At 41.7% G+C, this 20,000-nt stretch overlaps 1 protein-coding gene and 1 long non-coding RNA gene across 2 annotated transcripts in view; one reads left to right on the top strand and one right to left on the bottom strand.

The window, feature by feature from the left end:
* nsmfa (NMDA receptor synaptonuclear signaling and neuronal migration factor a) overlaps positions 1–20,000 on the top strand; it is a 114,782-nt gene that overhangs the window by 44,387 nt on the left and 50,395 nt on the right. Inside the window, exon 6 of the mRNA XM_063211138.1 lies at positions 5,176–5,181. Coding sequence (XP_063067208.1) covers positions 5,176–5,181 — 6 coding nt within the window. The remainder of the gene's footprint in view (positions 1–5,175; positions 5,182–20,000) is intronic.
* LOC134458099 (uncharacterized) lies at positions 1,575–4,556 on the bottom strand. Its single transcript, XR_010036527.1, has 3 exons — positions 4,391–4,556; positions 2,957–3,161; positions 1,575–2,546 (listed from the first exon to the last, which is right to left on the bottom strand). It is a non-coding gene; the product is annotated as an uncharacterized LOC134458099 (long non-coding RNA).

The raw sequence follows: 20,000 nt of genomic DNA, 5'->3' as shown, positions 1-20,000 counted from the left end.
GGGGCTGCAGTTAGATGCGACCAAAGTCTTCCACATTTTTCCTGTTTACATACTTGTAGGTTTATATGACCAGTGACGTGAAACAAAGTTCGGTTCGGCAAATTGAAACATAGCTTTTTCGGTAACACTTTACAATAAGGGTACATGAATACTATTGGAATTATGTTGGAAGTAATGTATGATTTATAGTTAATTAACACATGACCTATGTATGCATTGATGGTTAGTATACTAGTAATGAGAATGGAGTCCTGCTTGGAATCATAATGACCCACTATTAACTAATTGTGCAAATCAAAGGTGAATTCATGGTGTGAGTTCCAAGTGTTAATATACCATGTATTAACACTGCTGATAACACTGCTGTTAATATATCATGTGTCCAACTGTTAATATATTGTGTATTAACACTGCTGTAACAATGCCAGATCGTGGGGAGACTGGGGTAAGATGAGCCACTTTTTACATTTTTCGTCACAGCTAAGCGATGAAGGCGTATTCGGTTAACATTTTCACATCATACCAAATTTCAAAGTGTCCTGATACTATTAGAGCAAAAACTAATTGATAAACTGTCATGGTTAAAATGATATTGCCTTTTAAAAATATTTTTTTCCGGTGGCTCATCTTACCCCTTGTTATGGGGTATGGTGAGCCACTGCTTGGGGTAAATTGAGCCCAGGCAAAAATCTCAGCTAAACAAGTTTTATTTATTATAACAAATGTAACTAATGAATCTATGAAATAAAACAACTAAAGCAACAGAACTATGCCAAAAAATACATATTGTGGGCCCTTACAGCTTTGTTTGAATACAATGGCGAACAATGCAGAGTGAAATGTAGAAAAAAAGTAATAATGTTATTGTTTGAATTGGCTGAAACATGCATAAAGTCATTAATCTCAACTCACCTGGGTATGATATGAAAGAAATTATCTGATTATGCTGAAATATCATAACATGTTTTTCAACCATTATGCATCCCATTAGGATAAGCGGCTCATCTTACCCCATCTCAAAAGGCTCACCTTACCCCATGCCAAAATTATGTAAATAAATGCTCATAAAATTATCATACAAGTGCAAAAAGACTGAAAATATCACTCATATAGTAGCTTATTACGTAACATTTCATACATGATGACTGATGAGACCAGAAATTGTTCTATTTTTGTTTTCTCTAAATCATCCATGTTTTGAATATACATTGAATTCACTTAAAGAGCAAAAAAACACATTTTCATATATCTCTTGCCAAATTTGGTACATGCTTCACTTTTTCACAGGTGTTAGAAAAGGATTTCCACCACCTTAGAATGTGGTGACATGTTAAAATGTATTCACCTTTTTCGAGAAAAAGGGGGTGGCTCACCTTACCCCGTGGCTCACCTTACCCCACTCTGGCCAGAGATCATTTCCCACTTCACATTCTTGTGACCAGCCGCAGTCATTTGTAATATTAATATACAAACTATATCATATTATGTCCCATGTGTCAAGGTCTGCTTGTTGAAAGGGAAGGGGTGGGGGGTGGGGGGGTTGGGTGTATTATTGGGTAGGCCTTCGTCTAAGATGATCTTGTAACCAGCACCACACAAGTAATATTTTTCTGTATGAGGTCATATCTAAAGTAATGATTAATTAATGTATTATTTAACAACATATTTGGAGTCATAATAGAAGTCATGATGACTATGGCATTAGTTAATGTATAAAGAAGAGATATTCCAAGTGTGTTAATATATACTCACAAAAGATTTTACGCTTAACTACTGAATCTTTGCCCCTTATTCTGCGGTCATGACATGATAATGAGTACTATAGCATTAGCTAATGCATGAAGAAGTGATATTCAGAATATGTTACTATGTACTCAGAGAAGAACTTCTGATTAACTAACATTATCAATAAAAACACCAGTTTGTGTACAAATTTTAATAAGCAAAAATGTTAAACAAGGGATCACACAATAACATACCACAGGCTTACATACATTTATCCAGAGAGAGAGAGAGAGAGAGAGAGAGAGAGAGAGAGAGAGAGAGAGAGAGAGAGAGAGAGAAAGCGACAGACAGACAGACCGACCAACCGACCGACCGACCGACCGACCGACCGACTGACCGACCAACGCACACACACACACACACACACACACGCACACACACACACAGCCATTCTCCTGAAAATGTCCAAAAGATGAATCCATGGTTTACAGATGCAGAGCAAGATGCATTGTCCTATATGAAACTCGGAAAGTCCAAGTTGCATGGTCCACAGAGAAAGCTGGGGTTGACATACTGGGAGGCGCGCAAGGTGTTTGGATCCGCAAACTACTGACAGTGGTTCACTGTGAAGTGCCTGTAGCCTGTCGCAGTCAATGCACTCCTGTAAGTGCCCCATTGGTCACTGATGACGGTGGTTCCCGGACGCACTTGTTTAACCACACCAGCCACAAGACAGGATGTTTCTGGCGGTCACCTACTCCTAATATTCTTAATACCCACTTTTTCCGTCGCCATGTTGCACCGGCCCTTCTGTGGTGATACTGTAAATACACAAGAGAGTAAAGTAAGTGAGTAAGTAAGTACATTTTACTTAAAAAGCACATAAAACAGTACAAAACTGACCAAAATGATGAACAGATATTAAAAGGAGAAGGGAACAATGTCAGATAAAATCCATGCAGCTTGACCTGCAAGTTTTTAAAAAAATATGCAGCACCATGGGTGACATCAAAGCTTAAGGTGGTCCAACAACATGTTGCTGTACTGCTTCACAGTGGTACCTCTCCAGCCCCCCAGGGGAGGTTGAGATGGCTGCGGTGCTTAGTTGCCTTTAGGGGGCATTCGTCTACTTAATTTTTTAAATACTAAGTGGGGCGTTTGCAGGCTTATGATGAGGTCAAGTAGGTGTTGGAGGCTCATGATGAAGAGAAGGGGGCGTTGGGAGGCTCACCTTGCTATTATTACAACAACTTTCATCAATAGCTGCAAACTCTCAACGATCTCCAACCATTTGACCATGGCGTCTCATGTGGGCCTTTATTGCATGATTGCAAATCCATCCGACTGTTCCAGCCATCTTTGACCATGTCCTGGAACTCTTCGCAACTCCATCCTGCATCATGTCACTCTGCCTAAAGCACAAAACCTGAAAGAAACTGACCAAAGGCAGAATATAAAAAAATAATTAAACATATGGTCAGTAGACAACACAGCACTGTAGTCTAAAATTCCCTCGTAAAGACAGTATAACCCCATTCACATTAAACTATTACTGGCAAATTCTGCCAATATCATTTCCAATTTCAAGAAAAAGTGTATGGAGTTTAGGACACTACATCTACATCTTGTGAAATGGCCGCCATACTGAATTTTCTTGTGCCCAGTGATTTTTTTCCCCTGAAGTGTGACCCTTAGAGAGTATTTCAGCTAAATTACATGTCTTTATACCAAAGTAAGTGGCTTTTACAGTAACCATTAGTAGCAGAGACGGCCATCTTGAAAAATGGGTGCCATATTGACTTTAAGTGAGGCCAGCATTTTTTTTTCTAAAAAGTGACCCGTAGAGAATATTTCAGCCATTTACATTTTTAACCAAAGTAAAGGGTTTTATAACCCTTTAATAGCAGTGGCAGATATCTTGAAAAATGCCGGCTATATTACAATTTTGTGTGGCCAGCTTTTTTATTCAAAAAGGGACCCTTAGAGTGAATTGCCAAATTCCATGCTTTTATGCCAAAGTGTACGATTATGTCACTACGCTGCTCTAGTAGATCTAGCAGAAATTCACTCCTCTCAACTCCACTCCACAGGCACACATAGAAGTCACAAGTCCATTGGAGAGGAGTTATGTCAGTTCCATTCCACTGGCTGGTAGTGTTCTTATTTGCTACTGGTTTGTCAAATTATGCTACCAAAAGTGACCACTAGGGGCTTAAATACAGTATTGCATTTCAATGGTAAGGCATGGCAAAACACCTCTTCAAACATGTTATTTTATTTTATTTTATTTTGCTGGGATGTGCACTACAGGTTGAGATAATGGAACGACATAGATTTCATTTCTACAGGCTAGCAATTTCTATTGGCCTCACTAGGCTAAAAACAGAGATCTGGAAACACCACAGCAGCATATTGTCTTTCATGTATTTTACTGAATCATTTTTGTGAAATTGATAAACGAACACATAAACCTACAAAACATGTATCATAGCTGTTAAATGAAGAACCATGAATTACTGTAGCTGAGTTGCACCAAGTGTTTGCTCAGCCATTATCCAAACTACTTCGTTTTAATTGGAATTTTTAAGCTACTAAAATTTATATATGAACTACCCGCATGAAATACACTACATATAAGACGAATTGTGCAAAATAAAGTACTTACATGTGTTGTTTGAACAAGCACGTTGTAGGAGTGACAAAGAGAGCTGTCTGCATCGTTGTAGCATGGCCAAAATGGCTACAACAACGCCTTTGTTCTCACTTTCCTGTTCAACTCACAATACAAGTCACGAATAGCTTTTTAATTACATTAGTTCTACCACAATTGTAAATAGTGCACATTGCATGAAAGGAAAATCGAAATGCATAGTTTTGATTTTCATTATATGCAATAGTCAGCAGCATTTACGGTTGTGGTAAAACTAATGTAATCACCAAGCTATTCGTGACTTTTATTTTGACAAAAGATTTGAACAGGAAGTTACGAGCGGAAGTGTTATTGTAGCCATTTCGACCGTGCCACAACGATGCCGACAGCTCTCTTTGCCACCCCTACAACGTGCTTGTTCAAGCAGCTCCTGTGAGTACTTTATTTTGAATAATTCATCTAATTTGTAGTGTATTTCATGCTGGTAGTTCATATATTAATTTTAGTAACTTCAACATTCCAATTAAAACGAAGTAGTTTGGATAATGACTGAGCAATCACTTGGTGCAACTCAGCTACAGTAATTCATGGTTCTTCATTTAAGCTTAGAAACTTTGATACATGTTTTGTAGGCCTATGTGTTTGTCTATCATTTTCACAAAAACATATTAAGTAAAATACAAGAAAGACAATATGCTTCTGTTGCGTTTCTGGATCTCTGTTTTTAGCCTAGTGAGGCCAAGACAGATTGCAAGCCTGTAGAAATGAAATCTATGGTGTTGTTCCATTAGGCCTAGCAGCCTGTCGTGCACATCCCAGTCAAGAAAACTTGTTTGAAGAGGTGGCTTGCCATGCCTTACCACTGAATTGCAATATAATATACTGTATTTAAGCCCCCCAGTGGTCACTTTTGGAAGCGTAATAATTTGACAAACCAGTAGCAAATAAGATTACCAGCCAGTAGAGTAGAACTGGCAGAACTCCTCTCCAATGGACTTATGACTTCTGTGTGTGCCTGTGGAGGGGAGTTGAAGGGGGTGAATTTCTGTTAGATGTACTAGAGCAGCTTAGTGACATAGTCATACACGTTGGTATAAATGCATGGAATTTGTCAAATATACTTTCTGAGGGTCACTTTCTTTAATAAAAAAGCGGGCCACACAACATTGTAATATAGGCAGCATTTTCCAAGATGGCTGCCACTGCTATTGAATGGTTAGTATAAAACCATTTACTTTGGTTAAAAAATGCAATATGACTGAAATCTGAGGGTCACTTTTTAGGGAAAAAAAATGTTGGCCACACTTAAAGTCAGTATGGCGCCCATTTTTCAGATGGCCGTCTCTGCTACTAATAGTTACTGTAAAAGCCACTTACTTTGGTGTAAAGACATGGAATTTAGCTGAAATATTCTCTAAGGGTCACACTTCAGGAAAAAAAAAACACTGACCACAAGATAATTCAATGTGGCGGCCATTTCTCAAGATGTAGATGTAGTGTCCTAAACTACATAAACTTTTTCTTTAGAAATGATATTGCCAGAAATTGCCTCTAATAGTTTAATATGAAGGGGTTATACTGTCTTTACGAGGGAATTTTAGACTACAGTGCTGTGTTGTCTACTGACTATATGTTTAATTATTTTTTCTATTCTGCCTTTGGTCAGTTTCTTTCAGGTTTTGTGCTTAGAAAGAGTGACATGATGCAGGATGGAGTTGCGAGGAGTTCCCGGACACGGTCAGAGATGGCTGGAACAGTCGGATGGATTTGCAATCATGCAATAAATGCCCACATAAGACGCCATGGTCAAATGGTTGGAGATCGTTGAGAGTTTGCAGCTATTGATGAAAGTTGTTTCCTTAATAAAAGCAAGGTGAGCCTCCCAAAACCCCCTTGACCTCATCATAAGCCTGCCAACGTCCCCGTTAGTATTGAAAAAATAAAGTAGACTAATGGCCCCTAAAGGCAACTAAGCACCGCAGCCATCTCAACCTCCCCTGGGGGGCTGGAGAGGTACCACTGTGAAGCAGTACAGCAACATGTTGTTGGACCACCTTAAGGTTTTATGATGTCACCCATGGTGCTGCATATTTTTTTTAAAAACTTGCAGGCCAAGCTGCATGGATTTTATCTGACATTGTTCCCTTCTCCTTTTAATATCTGTATCACTTTGGTCAGTTTTGTACTGTTTTATGTGCTTTTTAAGTAAAATGTACTTACTTACTCACTTACTTTACTCTCTTGTGTATTTACAGTATCACCACAGAAGGGCCGGTGCAACATGGCGACGGAAAAAGTGGGTATTAAGAATATTAGGAGTAGGTGACCGCCAGAAACATCCTGTCTTGTGGCTGGTGTGGTTAAACAAGTGCGTCCGGGAACCACCGTCATCAGTGACCAATGGGGCACTTACAGGAGTGCATTGACTGCGACAGGCTACAGGCACTTCACAGTGAACCACTGTCAGTAGTTTGCGGATCCAAACACCTTGCGCGCCTCCCAGTATGTCAACCCCAGCTTTCTCTGTGGACCATGCAACTTGGACTTTCCGAGTTTCATATAGGACAATGCATCTTGCTCTGCATCTGTAAACCATGGATTCATCTTTTGGACATTTTCAGGAGAATGGCTGTGTGTGTGTGTGTGTGTGCGTGTGTGTGTGTGTGTGTGTGTGTGTGTGTGCGTTGGTCGGTCGGTCGGTCGGTCGGTCGGTTGGTCGGTCTGTCTGTCTGTCGCTTTCTCTCTCTCTCTCTCTCTCTCTCTCTCTCTCTCTCTCTCTCTCTCTCTCTCTCTCTCTCTCTCTCTCTCTCTCTCTCTCTGGATAAATGTATGTAAGCCTGTGGTATGTTATTGTGTGATCCCTTGTTTAACATTTTTGCTTATTAAAATTTGTACACAAACTGGTGTTTTTATTGATGATGTTAGTTAATCAGAAGTTCTTCTCTGAGTACATAGTAACATATTCTGAATATCACTTCTTCATGCATTAGCTAATGCTATAGTACTCATTATCATGTCATGACCGCAGAATAAGGGGCAAAGATTCAGTAGTTAAGCGTAAAATCTTTTGTGAGTATATATTAACACACTTGGAATATCTCTTCTTTATACATTAACTAATGCCATAGTCATCATGACTTCTATTATGACTCCAAATATGTTGTTAAATAATACATTAATTAATCATTACTTTAGATATGACCTCATACAGAAAAATATTACTTGTGTGGTGCTGGTTACAAGATCATCTTAGACGAAGGCCTACCCAATAATACACCCCCCCCTCCCCTTTCAACAAGCAGACCTTGACACATGGGACATAATATGATATAGCTTGTATATTAATATTACAAATGACTGCGGCTGGTCACAAGAATGTGAAGTGGGAAATGATCTCTGGCCAGAGTGGGGTAAGGTGAGCCACGGGGTAAGGTGAGCCACCCCCTTTTTCTCGAAAAAGGTGAATACATTTTAACATGTCACCACATTCTAAGGTGGTGGAAATCCTTTTCTAACACCTGTGAAAAAGTGAAGCATGTACCAAATTTGGCAAGAGATATATGTGAAAATGTGTTTTTTTGCTCTTTAAGTGAATTCAATGTATATTCAAAACATGGATGATTTAGAGAAAACAAAAATAGAACAATTTCTGGTCTCATCATGTATGAAATGTTACGTAATAAGCTACTATATGAGTGATATTTTCAGTCTTTTTGCACTTGTATGATAATTTTATGAGCATTTATTTACATAATTTTGGCATGGGGTAAGGTGAGCCTTTTGAGATGGGGTAAGATGAGCCGCTTATCCTAATGGGATGCATAATGGTTGAAAAACATGTTATGATATTTCAGCATAATCAGATAATTTCTTTCATATCATACCCAGGTGAGTTGAGATTAATGACTTTATGCATGTTTCAGCCAATTCAAACAATAATATTAACTTTTTTTCTACATTTCACTCTGCATTGTTCGCCATTGTATTCAAACAAAGCTGTAAGGGCCCACAATATGTATTTTTTTGGCATAGTTCTGTTGCTTTAGTTGTTTTATTTCATAGATTCATTAGTTACATTTGTTATAATAAATAAAACTTGTTTAGCTGAGATTTTTGCCTGGGCTCAATTTACCCCAAGCAGTGGCTCACCATACCCCATAACAAGGGGTAAGATGAGCCACCGGAAAAAATATTTTTAAAAGGCAATATCATTTTAACCATGACAGTTTATCAATTAGTTTTTGCTCTAATAGTATCAGGACACTTTGAAATTTGGTATGATGTGAAAATGTTAACCGAATACGCCTTCATCGCTTAGCTGTGACGAAAAATGTAAAAAGTGGCTCATCTTACCCCAGTCTCCCCACGATCTGGCATTGTTACAGCAGTGTTAATACACAATATATTAACAGTTGGACACATGATATATTAACAGCAGTGTTATCAGCAGTGTTAATACATGGTATATTAACACTTGGAACTCACACCATGAATTCACCTTTGATTTGCACAATTAGTTAATAGTGGGTCATTATGATTCCAAGCAGGACTCCATTCTCATTACTAGTATACTAACCATCAATGCATACATAGGTCATGTGTTAATTAACTATAAATCATACATTACTTCCAACATAATTCCAATAGTATTCATGTACCCTTATTGTAAAGTGTTACCGCTTTTTCTATGCTGTGTAAAGTGAGTACTATAAGAACAGGCGTAATAACACGTTCTGCGTGCTTCGACAGCACATTGATACCTTCACTTCTGATTATTTTTTCCTCCCCAAATGTATTGACGGAAGTAAGAGGGCTGGGAGGGTGAAAAAAATCAGAAGTGACGGTATCAATGCGCTGTCGAAGCGTGCAGAAGGTCTTACTTCTGAGAAGAACACATTACACTGTTATAGTACGGTGGTCTGTTCCTTTGAGTGTTTACTAAATGATTTTAAACTCAGTGATTCTCCAATTGTGCTGGGAATTGTGTTTGAACTTGCATACGTGCACACAAAGAGATGCAGCCCTTGTAGTGGCCATGTGACCTCATAGCCACGACCACCCAGGTCTTCAACTTACAAATACTCCGCAGTCCGCAGGGGCATTCTGTACTTCTGATCTGTCACAACAGATCTTTCTCAGCTGTCTAGCTCTCTTACAAACACACACACACAAACACGCACACACGCACACACACACACACACACACACACACACACACACACACACACACACACACACACACACACACACACACACACACACACACACACACACACACACACACACACACACACACACACGCACACACACACACACACACAGTAGGTATTTTAGTGGCCGAGTGACCTTCTAGACAGACGCCAGTGCAGGTGTCCAACTGACAAACACCTCATGCTCAGGGGACATTTTGCACTTTTGCACTTTTGCCCTGTCACAACAGATCTGGCTCACATCTCTCTGTCTCTCTGTTTCTCTCTCTGTCTCTTGCTCTCTCTCTCTCTCTCTCTCTCTCTCTCTCTCTCTCTCTCAGTCTATTGAAATATGCCCTTTAAAAATATTCTGTTTCTTCCTTTCATGCGTGCCACATCCTCTGCAGGATAACGTAAGTAAAGCCTCACTTGTTACATTTTGCTGGTGTTCAGATCAATGAGCACTTTTTTTCCTTTCATGTCAAAAGCGCAGAGAGTTGTTTCAAGTGCACTTGTGAGTTGCGAGTCACAATATGTGATAAATGCCGTGAATGTCATTTAACTCGAAACCTGACAGGGAAAAAACATAATTTAAGTAGAAAAATTCTGAGGCACTGAAGGTTACAATTTTGTTTTACTTGTTTTATTTGGCTACAATGCCTACGCATTTCAGCCCTTATGGCCCTCTTCAAGGCGTATGAAGAAGGCCATAGGTGCCCTGCAGAAGACCATAAGGGCCAAAACGCCTAGGCACTGTAGCCAAATAAAAAGTAAAAAAAAAACAAAATTGTGACCTTGAGTGCTTCAGTTGTAACATTGAGAGCCCCTACACTGATGAGCACCAAGGGAAAAAGGTGAAGACCCAGAAGCACTCACCTTAAAAAAAAAAACATATTCTAGAATGCAAAAAACATATTCTAGAATGCTCTCCCTGGTTGCACCCTGGCTGTAGTGCCACAGATTAGGCCGGGGATATGCTTGCTGTGTGCCTTAAATTGTGCATGCAACCACGCATGACCAAGTGCACATACAAACCCCAACTCCGATGAAGTTGGGACGTTTGGTAAACAGTGAATAAAATCAAAATGCTATCATTTTCAAAACATTCAATCTATTCATTAGATGGAGAATAGTGAAAAGACAACATATTAAGTGTTAAAACCGAGAAAAAATATTGTTTTGGGGGACATATGTACTCATTTCTAATTTGATGAATCCAACACGTCTCAAAAGAGTTGGGACGGGGACAATAAATGGCAGCAAATGTCGAGGAAGACTAAAAACAAAACAAAAGACAACACTTAACAGTTAAATACATTAACCGATGAGATGATTTTATATAAAAAACAGTGTTAATTCCTATCTTGGACATGATTTCACCAGCTTAAATGGTGGGTGTATTCCTTGTCATGTTTTGCAATGTTTTCCTTTCTGTAGTGCTTACAGTGTGACAGGTCTTGACCAAAAACCCACCATTTTATCACCTGCTGGTCCTTATGATGGAGCCAAACTGTTAAAACATAGTAGAGAATGCAATTTGACCTTACTATGTGGCAGTAATCGAAGATATCCCTTCAAAATATAATGCATGAGTGGCTTTTCATGCTGTTTAAAACCCATGTATACCATTCAGCACTGTATTTAACTCTACAGATGAGTGAGAACATCTTAACCAATGCACTACTGCACCCGCATGCCATCATGGAGGCTGACTTTTGAAGCTAGCACTAACACAAGTTGGATGGTCCATTTTCACTGTAGCACAGGATGTGCAATGCTCTATTATTGTCAAAAAGAATGGACTTCTAAAACTTCTGCTGACTTCTGTAAGCAAAGGACAGTTTCCCATGTCTTCTGGGTCTATTTCAAGTGAGCTCAGGTGCTTAGGAGAATGTTACACCCCTGTATCATTTTCATGCATTAAGCATTCTTAATATGGTCAATTTTCAATAGCTCTAATCCCTGGAGTGCTAGAGTGAGACTACAGCCAATATATATTTCATGATGTCATGAACCTATACAATGATTTTATTAACAAAAATATGTCTTATATACACTCAATCGTGGTAAATCAAAGGGAATTCAAAAATGTATGTAATAACTATGGTAATTATTCCCTTTGTATCTTTAATTCTGAGTGACTCAGCCTCTCTGTGATGATCTTATACCTGGACACCTATATTGTCCGTCAGTACAATTCATTTTGAAATGTTCTTCTTTGTTGTTTTATCTTATTTGGATGTTTACTAAATTTCACTGATCCCCGTCCCAACTCTTTTGAGACGTGTTGGATTTATCAAATTAGAAATGAGTACATATGTCCCCCAAAACAATATTTTTTCTCGGTTTTAACACTTAATATGTTGTCTTTTCACTATTCTCCATCTAATGAATCGATTGAATGTTTTGAAAATGATAGCATTTTGATTTTATTCACTGTTTACCAAACGTCCCAACTTCATCGGAGTTGGGGTTTGTACTTGCTTCCGAACAACCGGAGCACTTTGCAAAATACTGGAGGTATCATCTAGGACAGTGGTTCTCAATGTTTTTCTCAACGCCCCCTGACCTCATCCTAAGCCTCCCAACACCCCCTTGACCTCATGATAAGTCTCCCCAATAGTATTAAACAATAAAATGGACTAATGCCCCCAATGACAACTAGGCACTGCCCCCTCTCTACTGTATCCTTCTCAAGGCCCCCTGGGGGGCTGTAGAGCCCCCGTTGAGAAACACTAATCTGGTGGGCGGATAGCCAATGGGGCTCTCATTAATGTTTTCCACCATTGTTTGACTCTACCGCCAGCTAAATATCTCAACTGAACAAGTTCGGAAGATCACCCCTCGTGGTTTTGTCAATATTGCACCATCTGCATACCTTGTGTGAGGTGTTCTTCCAAGGGTAAAATTGACATAAAATTCGAATGGCAATGCATTCGTGCACAAAGTGTGCCTGCAGTGCGCACGTAGTATGTCCTGCAGCACGCATGTCCTCGGTCTTACTCTGTGTTCCCCCCATACTACCACATATGGCATATACACTACATAGGATGTACATACAATATACTCATATGGCATATACACTACATAGGATGTACATACAATATACTCATATGGCATATACAGTACATAGGGTGTACATACAATATACTCATATGGCATATACAGTACATAGGATGTACATACAATATACTCAAGTGGCATATACAGTACATAGGGTGTACATACAATATACTCATTTGGCATATACAGTACATAGGGTGTACATACAATATATACGTATAAATACGGGCAGTCATGGGTGAGCGGTTAGGGCGTCAGACTTGCATCCCAGAGGTTGTCGGTTCGACTCCCGACCCGCCAGGTTGGTGGGGGGAGTAATCAACCAGTGCTCTCCCCCATCCTCCTCCATGACTGAGGTACCCTGAGCATGGTACCGTCCCACCGCACTGCTCCCCATGGGGCGCCACTGAGGGCTGCCCCCTTGCACGGGTGAGGCATAAATGCAATTTCGTTGTGTGCAGTGTTCACTTGTGTGCTGTGGAGTGCTGTGTCACAATGACTATGGGAGTTGGAGTTTCCCAATGGGCTTTCTTTCTTTCTTTCTTTTAATATACTCATATGCCATATACACTACATATGGTGTACATACAATATACTCAGATGGCATATACTGTGCAGTACATAGGCTGTAGCCTACATGCAGTATACTCAGATGCTTACTGATGATGTTCCAAGTTTTGACAGCAACAAGAGCTCAAACAAACTGACTCTGACCTCTGTGCTAATAGCGCTGTAGAAGCGTCAGGCCATGTCCTATCTCATGTGGGTTCCTAACAGTACGGGGTGAGTCTGGATGGCATGCTGATCTGGGGTCACTCCTACTGTGTCCACCCATTGAGTTTGAGCTTTGACCTTTGCTTACATCCCTCTCTCTCTCTCTCTCTCTCTCTCTCTCTCTCTCTCTCTCTCTCTCTCTCTCTCACACTCACACTCACACACACACTCTCACACACACACACACACACACACACACACACACACACACACACACACACACACACACACACACACACACACACACACACACACACACACACACACACACACACACACACACACACACTGTCAGTGGTCTGGGTTCACTGAGTCTTCAGGGATGGGTGGCGCTGACAGCTTTCGCTGGGCCCTCAGTCATTTGAAAGGGCCCCCTACCCATACATACAATGTAATGGGGAGCCCAATTCTGGGCCCTCCTATCTCCTGGGGCCCGGGACAACAAAAGATGGAGAGCAGGTACTTACTGTAGATCCAGAGAGAACATCCCACTGCTTCTGCTGGCGTTACCACGTAGGCTACTTTGGGCTTTTTAACTGTGTGTGTGTGTGTGTGTGTGTGTGTGTGTGTGTGTGTGTGTGTGTGTGTGTGTGTGTGTGTGTGTGTGTGTGTGTGTGTGTGTGTGTGTGTGTGTGTGTGTGTGTGTGTTTGTGTTTGCGACAGAGTGAGAGTGTGAGAGCATACTGTATCAACAACCCAGTGGTAGTAAGATAGTGGTTACAGCACTTGTCGTATACGCTTAAATTAGACTGTAAAATGTGACCATATACATATCAGTTTCTCCTTTGGTTGCAATATTCTCCTCCATTCCTACTACTGTACAGGACTTTACTTAGGAATTAGCTTCACGTACAGATGAGCCATTGACAAAATATTGCATATGAATATTTACATTTTGTCACACATAACACAACTGGGGAGTCATGGGTAAGCGGTTTGGGCGTAAGACTTGTATCTTAAAGGTTGCCGGTTCGACTCACAACCCGCCAGGTTGGTGGGGGGAGTAATTAACCAGTGCTCTCCCCCATCCTCCTCCGTGACTGAGGTTCCCTGAGAATGGTACCGTCCTGCTGCACTGCTGCCTTGGAGGCGCCATTGGGGGCTGCCCCCTTGCTCGGGTGAGGCATAAATGCAATTTCTTTGTGTGCAGTAAACACTTGTGTGCTGTGGAGTGCCGTGTCACAAAGACAATGGGAATTGGAGTTTCCCAGTTGGGCTTTCACTTCACAACCCCAAATGTGTACAGTAGCTATCTATCCGTTTTGTACCTACGTGTAGTTCACCCATAATGCTTTGTGTATAGCAGCCTCCTAACTCAGTGTTCCATTCATTAGTCTGCTGGTTGTGCCACTTGTGTTTTTTGCAGGGAAAGCTTCTGTAAGTAGGTCCTCTGTGCTTAAATTCGCTGGCTTCACACTCTGATTGTCATCGCAAAAAATAGATCCTGAATAAATCCCCTACCAGAACAGAAATAAAGAAATAAATCGCGCCACAAAAAAAGCAAAAGACAAATGTCTTTGCATTTCGCTGGGGCAACAGAAACTACACTTTTAGCACAGGACGACACAGAATGCACAGGCTGCATTAGCCTGGGGGTTCCCAAACTGGGGGTCGGGACCCCTTGGGGGGGGGGGGGTACTGAAGTGGGGTGGCGGACAAAAGGGACATTGCATAAAAAGGGGAAATCCACAGGTCAACAGATAAGAGCTAATATATAGTAGATTTGCTGTCCTGTGGATTTCTAGCAATATTAGTGGACAAATTATTAATGGAAAATCTAGCAATATTAATGGATACAAAAATTACCAAGGCAATTAATATTGGTAGATTTTCCATTAATACCGGTAGTTTGTCCGCTAGGCTAAGACTATGGTGGGTGGGGGCAAAACGGGGTCCCCACTGAAAATGTTTGGGAACCACTGCATTAAGCAGAGGGATGATGGATGGGTAGAGATGCCGAGGAAATTATTTAGGCTGCGCGTCAGACGCTACCGGAACGGGACCTCAATCTGCTGGAACCCGTTTAGAAATAGGCTGTTTTTAAAGTAAACACACATGACTTGCAAAAAAGAAATGATTCTGTCAAGCGTCGACGATGATGAAAGAGGTAAAGTGCTTAGTTTGCTGTGCTCTGCTGTGCAGCAAAAGAGCATGTGTGCTAGTGAGGCTGTATTCGCCTCCACTGCTCAGATGCAAATAAATAGAAAGGCAATCAGAGATCTGCCAAGACAGTTTGCTTTCCCACACAGATCATTGTAAGAAAAAGGTAATCACCACCATATTTATACCCATCTTTGGAATAAAACCAAATTCTATCCATATGTTTGGCTCTTTGGCTGCAAAACCATAAGGAAATCCAGTGAAGGTATTGTGAAACATAGCATCCTCTGCAGAGTTAATGAGCAAATCATCCCAACCAGCACTAAATATTTGTTTTGCTTGTTGTTTTTTTAATTCATGCATCAAGTCAGCAGTTTGATCGTTTTCCGCTAGAGGCAGAAAGTACCAATGGTCAGTCGGTCTCAGCTGTGGATACTAAACTTGTACACGCTTAATAATTTGCAAGTCATTTATTGAGCTTTTGGCTCTAATTGCCTCATGGATGAAGTCCATCATGTGTTCTGCGTAAATGTTTGTTACTTGCTCCAGTGCCAATATCCATATGCTGTAATGTGCCTTCACAGATGGCTTCTGGTACTGTAGCAGCAGATTGATCCCGCTCCCAGAATAATCATTTCTGCCTCCTGCTCCAGAAAAAAAATAAACTCTTCATCTTCATTATCACTCCATGAACAGACCCAATCATCAATATCCGAGCGAGCCATTCCAGCATATGCTTAATTCTGCCCTTGGTCCACATGTGATGAAGTGTCAGAGTGCTGTAAGTTTTATCAATGCTAACTGAATTTTTTAATGCTGTAAGAGGCTATTTGCAAATGTATCCTACTGTATCTATCCTCACTGGGGAGTAGTCATATCACTGTTATACATATGTGTGAAAACCCATTCACACCCTACATATGACACATTTAAGGCTACGTGTGGAGTGTTCCACGCATTCCAACCGTTGATTTGCATGAATTGTGACATGAAATCTAGGAGCTTAATTCACAGATGAAAAACTATTGGAAAAAAAACACAACACGTCAAAATCAGTTGGAGGCATGAAAGGTGTTGACGGTTACACATTATGAACAGAAATATGCATGTCATTGACCCCACTGAGAGTATGAATGGAGGTGCACTTTGTAGGATTGTGGCCAGAATAGGTATTACAGTATATGCTGCTAATTGAAACCGTGCTGTCTACTGCTAAATTTGATCTTTTCATGAATATTTCCTAAATAATGAACTAATATTTACTGGTATGACCAAAGTATAGTACGTTTTGCAGCTACAAATGTCTATTTCTTTACATTCAAAGTAGCAGACAATGGAGAAGATCCCTCTTTTCATGTATCGAAAGTGCTATTTTCCCAATCATAATGAATGCTTAGAGTTTTATGGTGGTGGTAAGTATTGATGAAAAACACAACTTTTGCGAATGGGCAGCGATGAAATCTGGAATTAAGCCTACTTAAAATATTACACAGTGCACCTTTAATGCAATCAGTGACAGCGTGCCAGGCTAGTGTGTATCGTCCTGTCTGCGTAATGAAACATTATGATCTGCTGCAGGGTTCAGTGCACAAACAAACAGCATCGAGGAGACAGCGCTCCCTGCTCTACGGGACACACTCTCGAACCATTTGCCGCAATTAAATTAAAAAAGTATAATGTGTGTGTGTGTGTGTGTGTGTGTGTGTGTGTGTGTGTGTGTGTGTGTGTGTGTGTGTGTGTGTGTGTGTGTGTGTGTGTGTGTGTGTGTGTGAGAGAGAGAGAGAGAGAGAGAGAGAGAGAGAGAGAGAGAGAGAGAGAGAGAGAGAGAGAGAGAGAGAGAGAGAGAGAGAGAGAGAGAGAGAGAGAGAGAGAGAGAGAGAGAGAGAGAGTGGATAAATGAAATGGCTGTTTCCCAGAGGACTGTACGCTATTCATTATGGCATTGGAGTGCTCATTTGCCAGTTGATTCGCAGTGACATTCATTCAGAGCCAAATCAGACAAGAGGACTTTCACACATGTATTGGCATTGGGGACAAATACAAATCAGGCGGGTGATGGATAGTAAACAGTTTCTGAATGATGATGATGGTAGTGGTAGTGGTGGTGAGGATGATGATGGTGGTGGTGGTGGCGAGGATGATGGTGGTGGTTGCAGTGATGATCATTTTGATGAAGGTGATGATGATGATGATGAGGAAGAGGAGGAGGATTATGGTGGTGGCTGTTAGGATGATGATGATGATGATGATGATGATGATGATGATGATGATGATGATGATGATGATGATGATGATGATGAAATACAGTACAAAGACAAATCAGGCTGATGATGGGTGGTGATTTACGTAACTCTGAATGATGACGATGGGTGGTGGTGGTGATGATGAGGATGGTGATGATGATGAGGATGGTGATGATGATGATGATGCTGATGATGATGATGACGATTATGATGATGATAGTCGTGATGATGATGGTGGTAGTAGTGATGGCAATGAGGATGGTGATAATGATGATGATGATGATGTGGTGGTGATGGTGAAGATGATGATGGTAGTGGTAGTGATGGTGGTGATGAGGATGGTGGTCATTGTGATGGTGTTTTAGCAGCAAGGTGACTCTGAGCCCAGGCAGTCGTGGTCCATCAGCTGGACAGGTCCCAGAATGCTCAGCTGTGGCAGCAGGCCAAGGTCACTGTGACAAGGTCACGCCACAAGCACACCAGCCAGCACACCACCAGCACGCTGATTAATGGTAGACAGAGACAGAGCAGGCAGCCCGTGACACTGAGAGAGAGAGAGAGAGAGAGAGAGAGAGAGAGAGAGAGAGAGAGAGAGAGAGAGAGAGAGAGAGAGAGAGAGAGAGAGAGAGAGAGAGAACAGAGAATGAGGGAGTGAGAGAGAGAACAGAGAATGAGGGAGTGAGGGAGAGAGAGAGAGGGGGGGGGCAGAGAATGAGGGAGTGAGGGGGAGAGAGAGAGAGGGGGCAGAGAATGAGGGAGTGAGGGGGAGAGAGAGGGGGGGACAGAGAATGAAGGAGTGAGGGGGAGAGATAGAGAGAGGGGGGGGGGAGGGAGAGAGGGAGAGAGAATGAGGGAGTGAGAGAATGAGAATGAATGGAGGGAGGGCAGACAGGAAGACAAAAAGAGTCAGTGATGTGACACAGAGCAGAGCAGAGCAGAGGACGAGCAGAGACAGCTGACTGAGGAGACACATGCAGCACGATGCCCCTAACAGAGGGAAGGAGGGGACAGAGAGAGAGAGAGAGAGAGAGAGAGAGAGAATGAGAAAGGGAGAGAGAGAGAGAGAGAGAGAGAGAGAGAGAGAGAGAGAGAGAGAGAGAGAGAGAGAGAGAGAGAGAGAGAGAGAGAGAATATGGAAGCGATAGAGAGAGGATGAAAGGCTAAAAGTGGTAGAGAGGGGAATAGGACAGGGAAGAGAGGAGAAGAGAAGAGAAGAGAAGAGAAGAGAAGAGAAGAGAAGAGAAGAGAAGAGAAGAGAAGAGAGAAGAATGAAAGGCTGAAAGAGGTAGAGAAGGGAATAGGACAGGGGTGGCTGGTTTAAATTCTGATAAGCACACAGGTGATGGAGACCAGATGAAAGGAAGAAAGGGAACAGAGCGGGGTAGAGGGAGGAGAGAGAGATAAAGGGAACCGAGCAGGGCAGAGGAAGGAGAGAGAGATAAGGCCTTGATGAAAAATGGGGATTAAGAGAGGGAATAGGCAGAGAGAGAAAGATGGGGAAGAGGGTAAAGAGGACATGAAGAGAAAGAGTGACGGAGGAGAGAGGAAAGACTGAGTGCGAGCAGACAGATGGACGGAAGTGAGAGATAGATAGAGGAAGAGGCAGAATGGGAGAAGGAGGAGGAGGAGAGAGAGAACAAGTAAAGGAGGAAGAAGGCAAAGAAAGTGTGGGAGGCAGAGAGGATAAAAAAGAGAAAGAGAGGGAGATGCCTCTGACTCATCCTCAGCTGTGTGTGTGTGTGTGTGTGTGTGTGTGTGTGTGTGTGTGTGTGTGTGTGTGTGTGTGTGTGTGTGTGTGTGTGTGTGTGTGTGTGTGTGTGTGTGTGTGTGTGTGTGTGTGTGTGTGTGTGTGTGTGTGTGTGTGTGTGTAAGAAGTGTTTCCCTCTCATGTATTTTCCGTGTAAAAGGTTGTGTGTTTGTGTGCGAGAGAGAGAGAGCGTGGGCGGAGGGGTGGTTTCTCCTTTCTATGGCATCCTCTCATTAGTGAGGCAGTGTGCGTCTGTGTTCTGTGGGAGGGAGTGGCGTGTGTGTGTGTGTGCGTCTGTGTGTGTCTGTGTGTCTGTGTGTGTGCGCTTCTGTGTTCTGTGGGAGGGAATGGTAACGGAAGACAAAGACAGAAGAGAGACTTTCTTCATTCCTCCTCCTCTCTTGTCCTCTTCCTCCTCCTCCTCCCCCTCATCTTCCTCTCCTCTCCTCTCATCTCCACTCTCTCCTCTCCTCTCCTCTCCTCTCCTCTCCTCTCATCTCCACTCTCTC

The sequence above is a fragment of the Engraulis encrasicolus genome, chromosome 11 (assembly GCF_034702125.1).
Source record: "Engraulis encrasicolus isolate BLACKSEA-1 chromosome 11, IST_EnEncr_1.0, whole genome shotgun sequence".
In the NCBI taxonomy this organism is placed as follows: Eukaryota; Metazoa; Chordata; class Actinopteri; order Clupeiformes; family Engraulidae; genus Engraulis; species Engraulis encrasicolus.
Note: the sequence above shows the minus strand (reverse complement) of the source record. Positions and strands in the feature narration are given on the sequence as shown.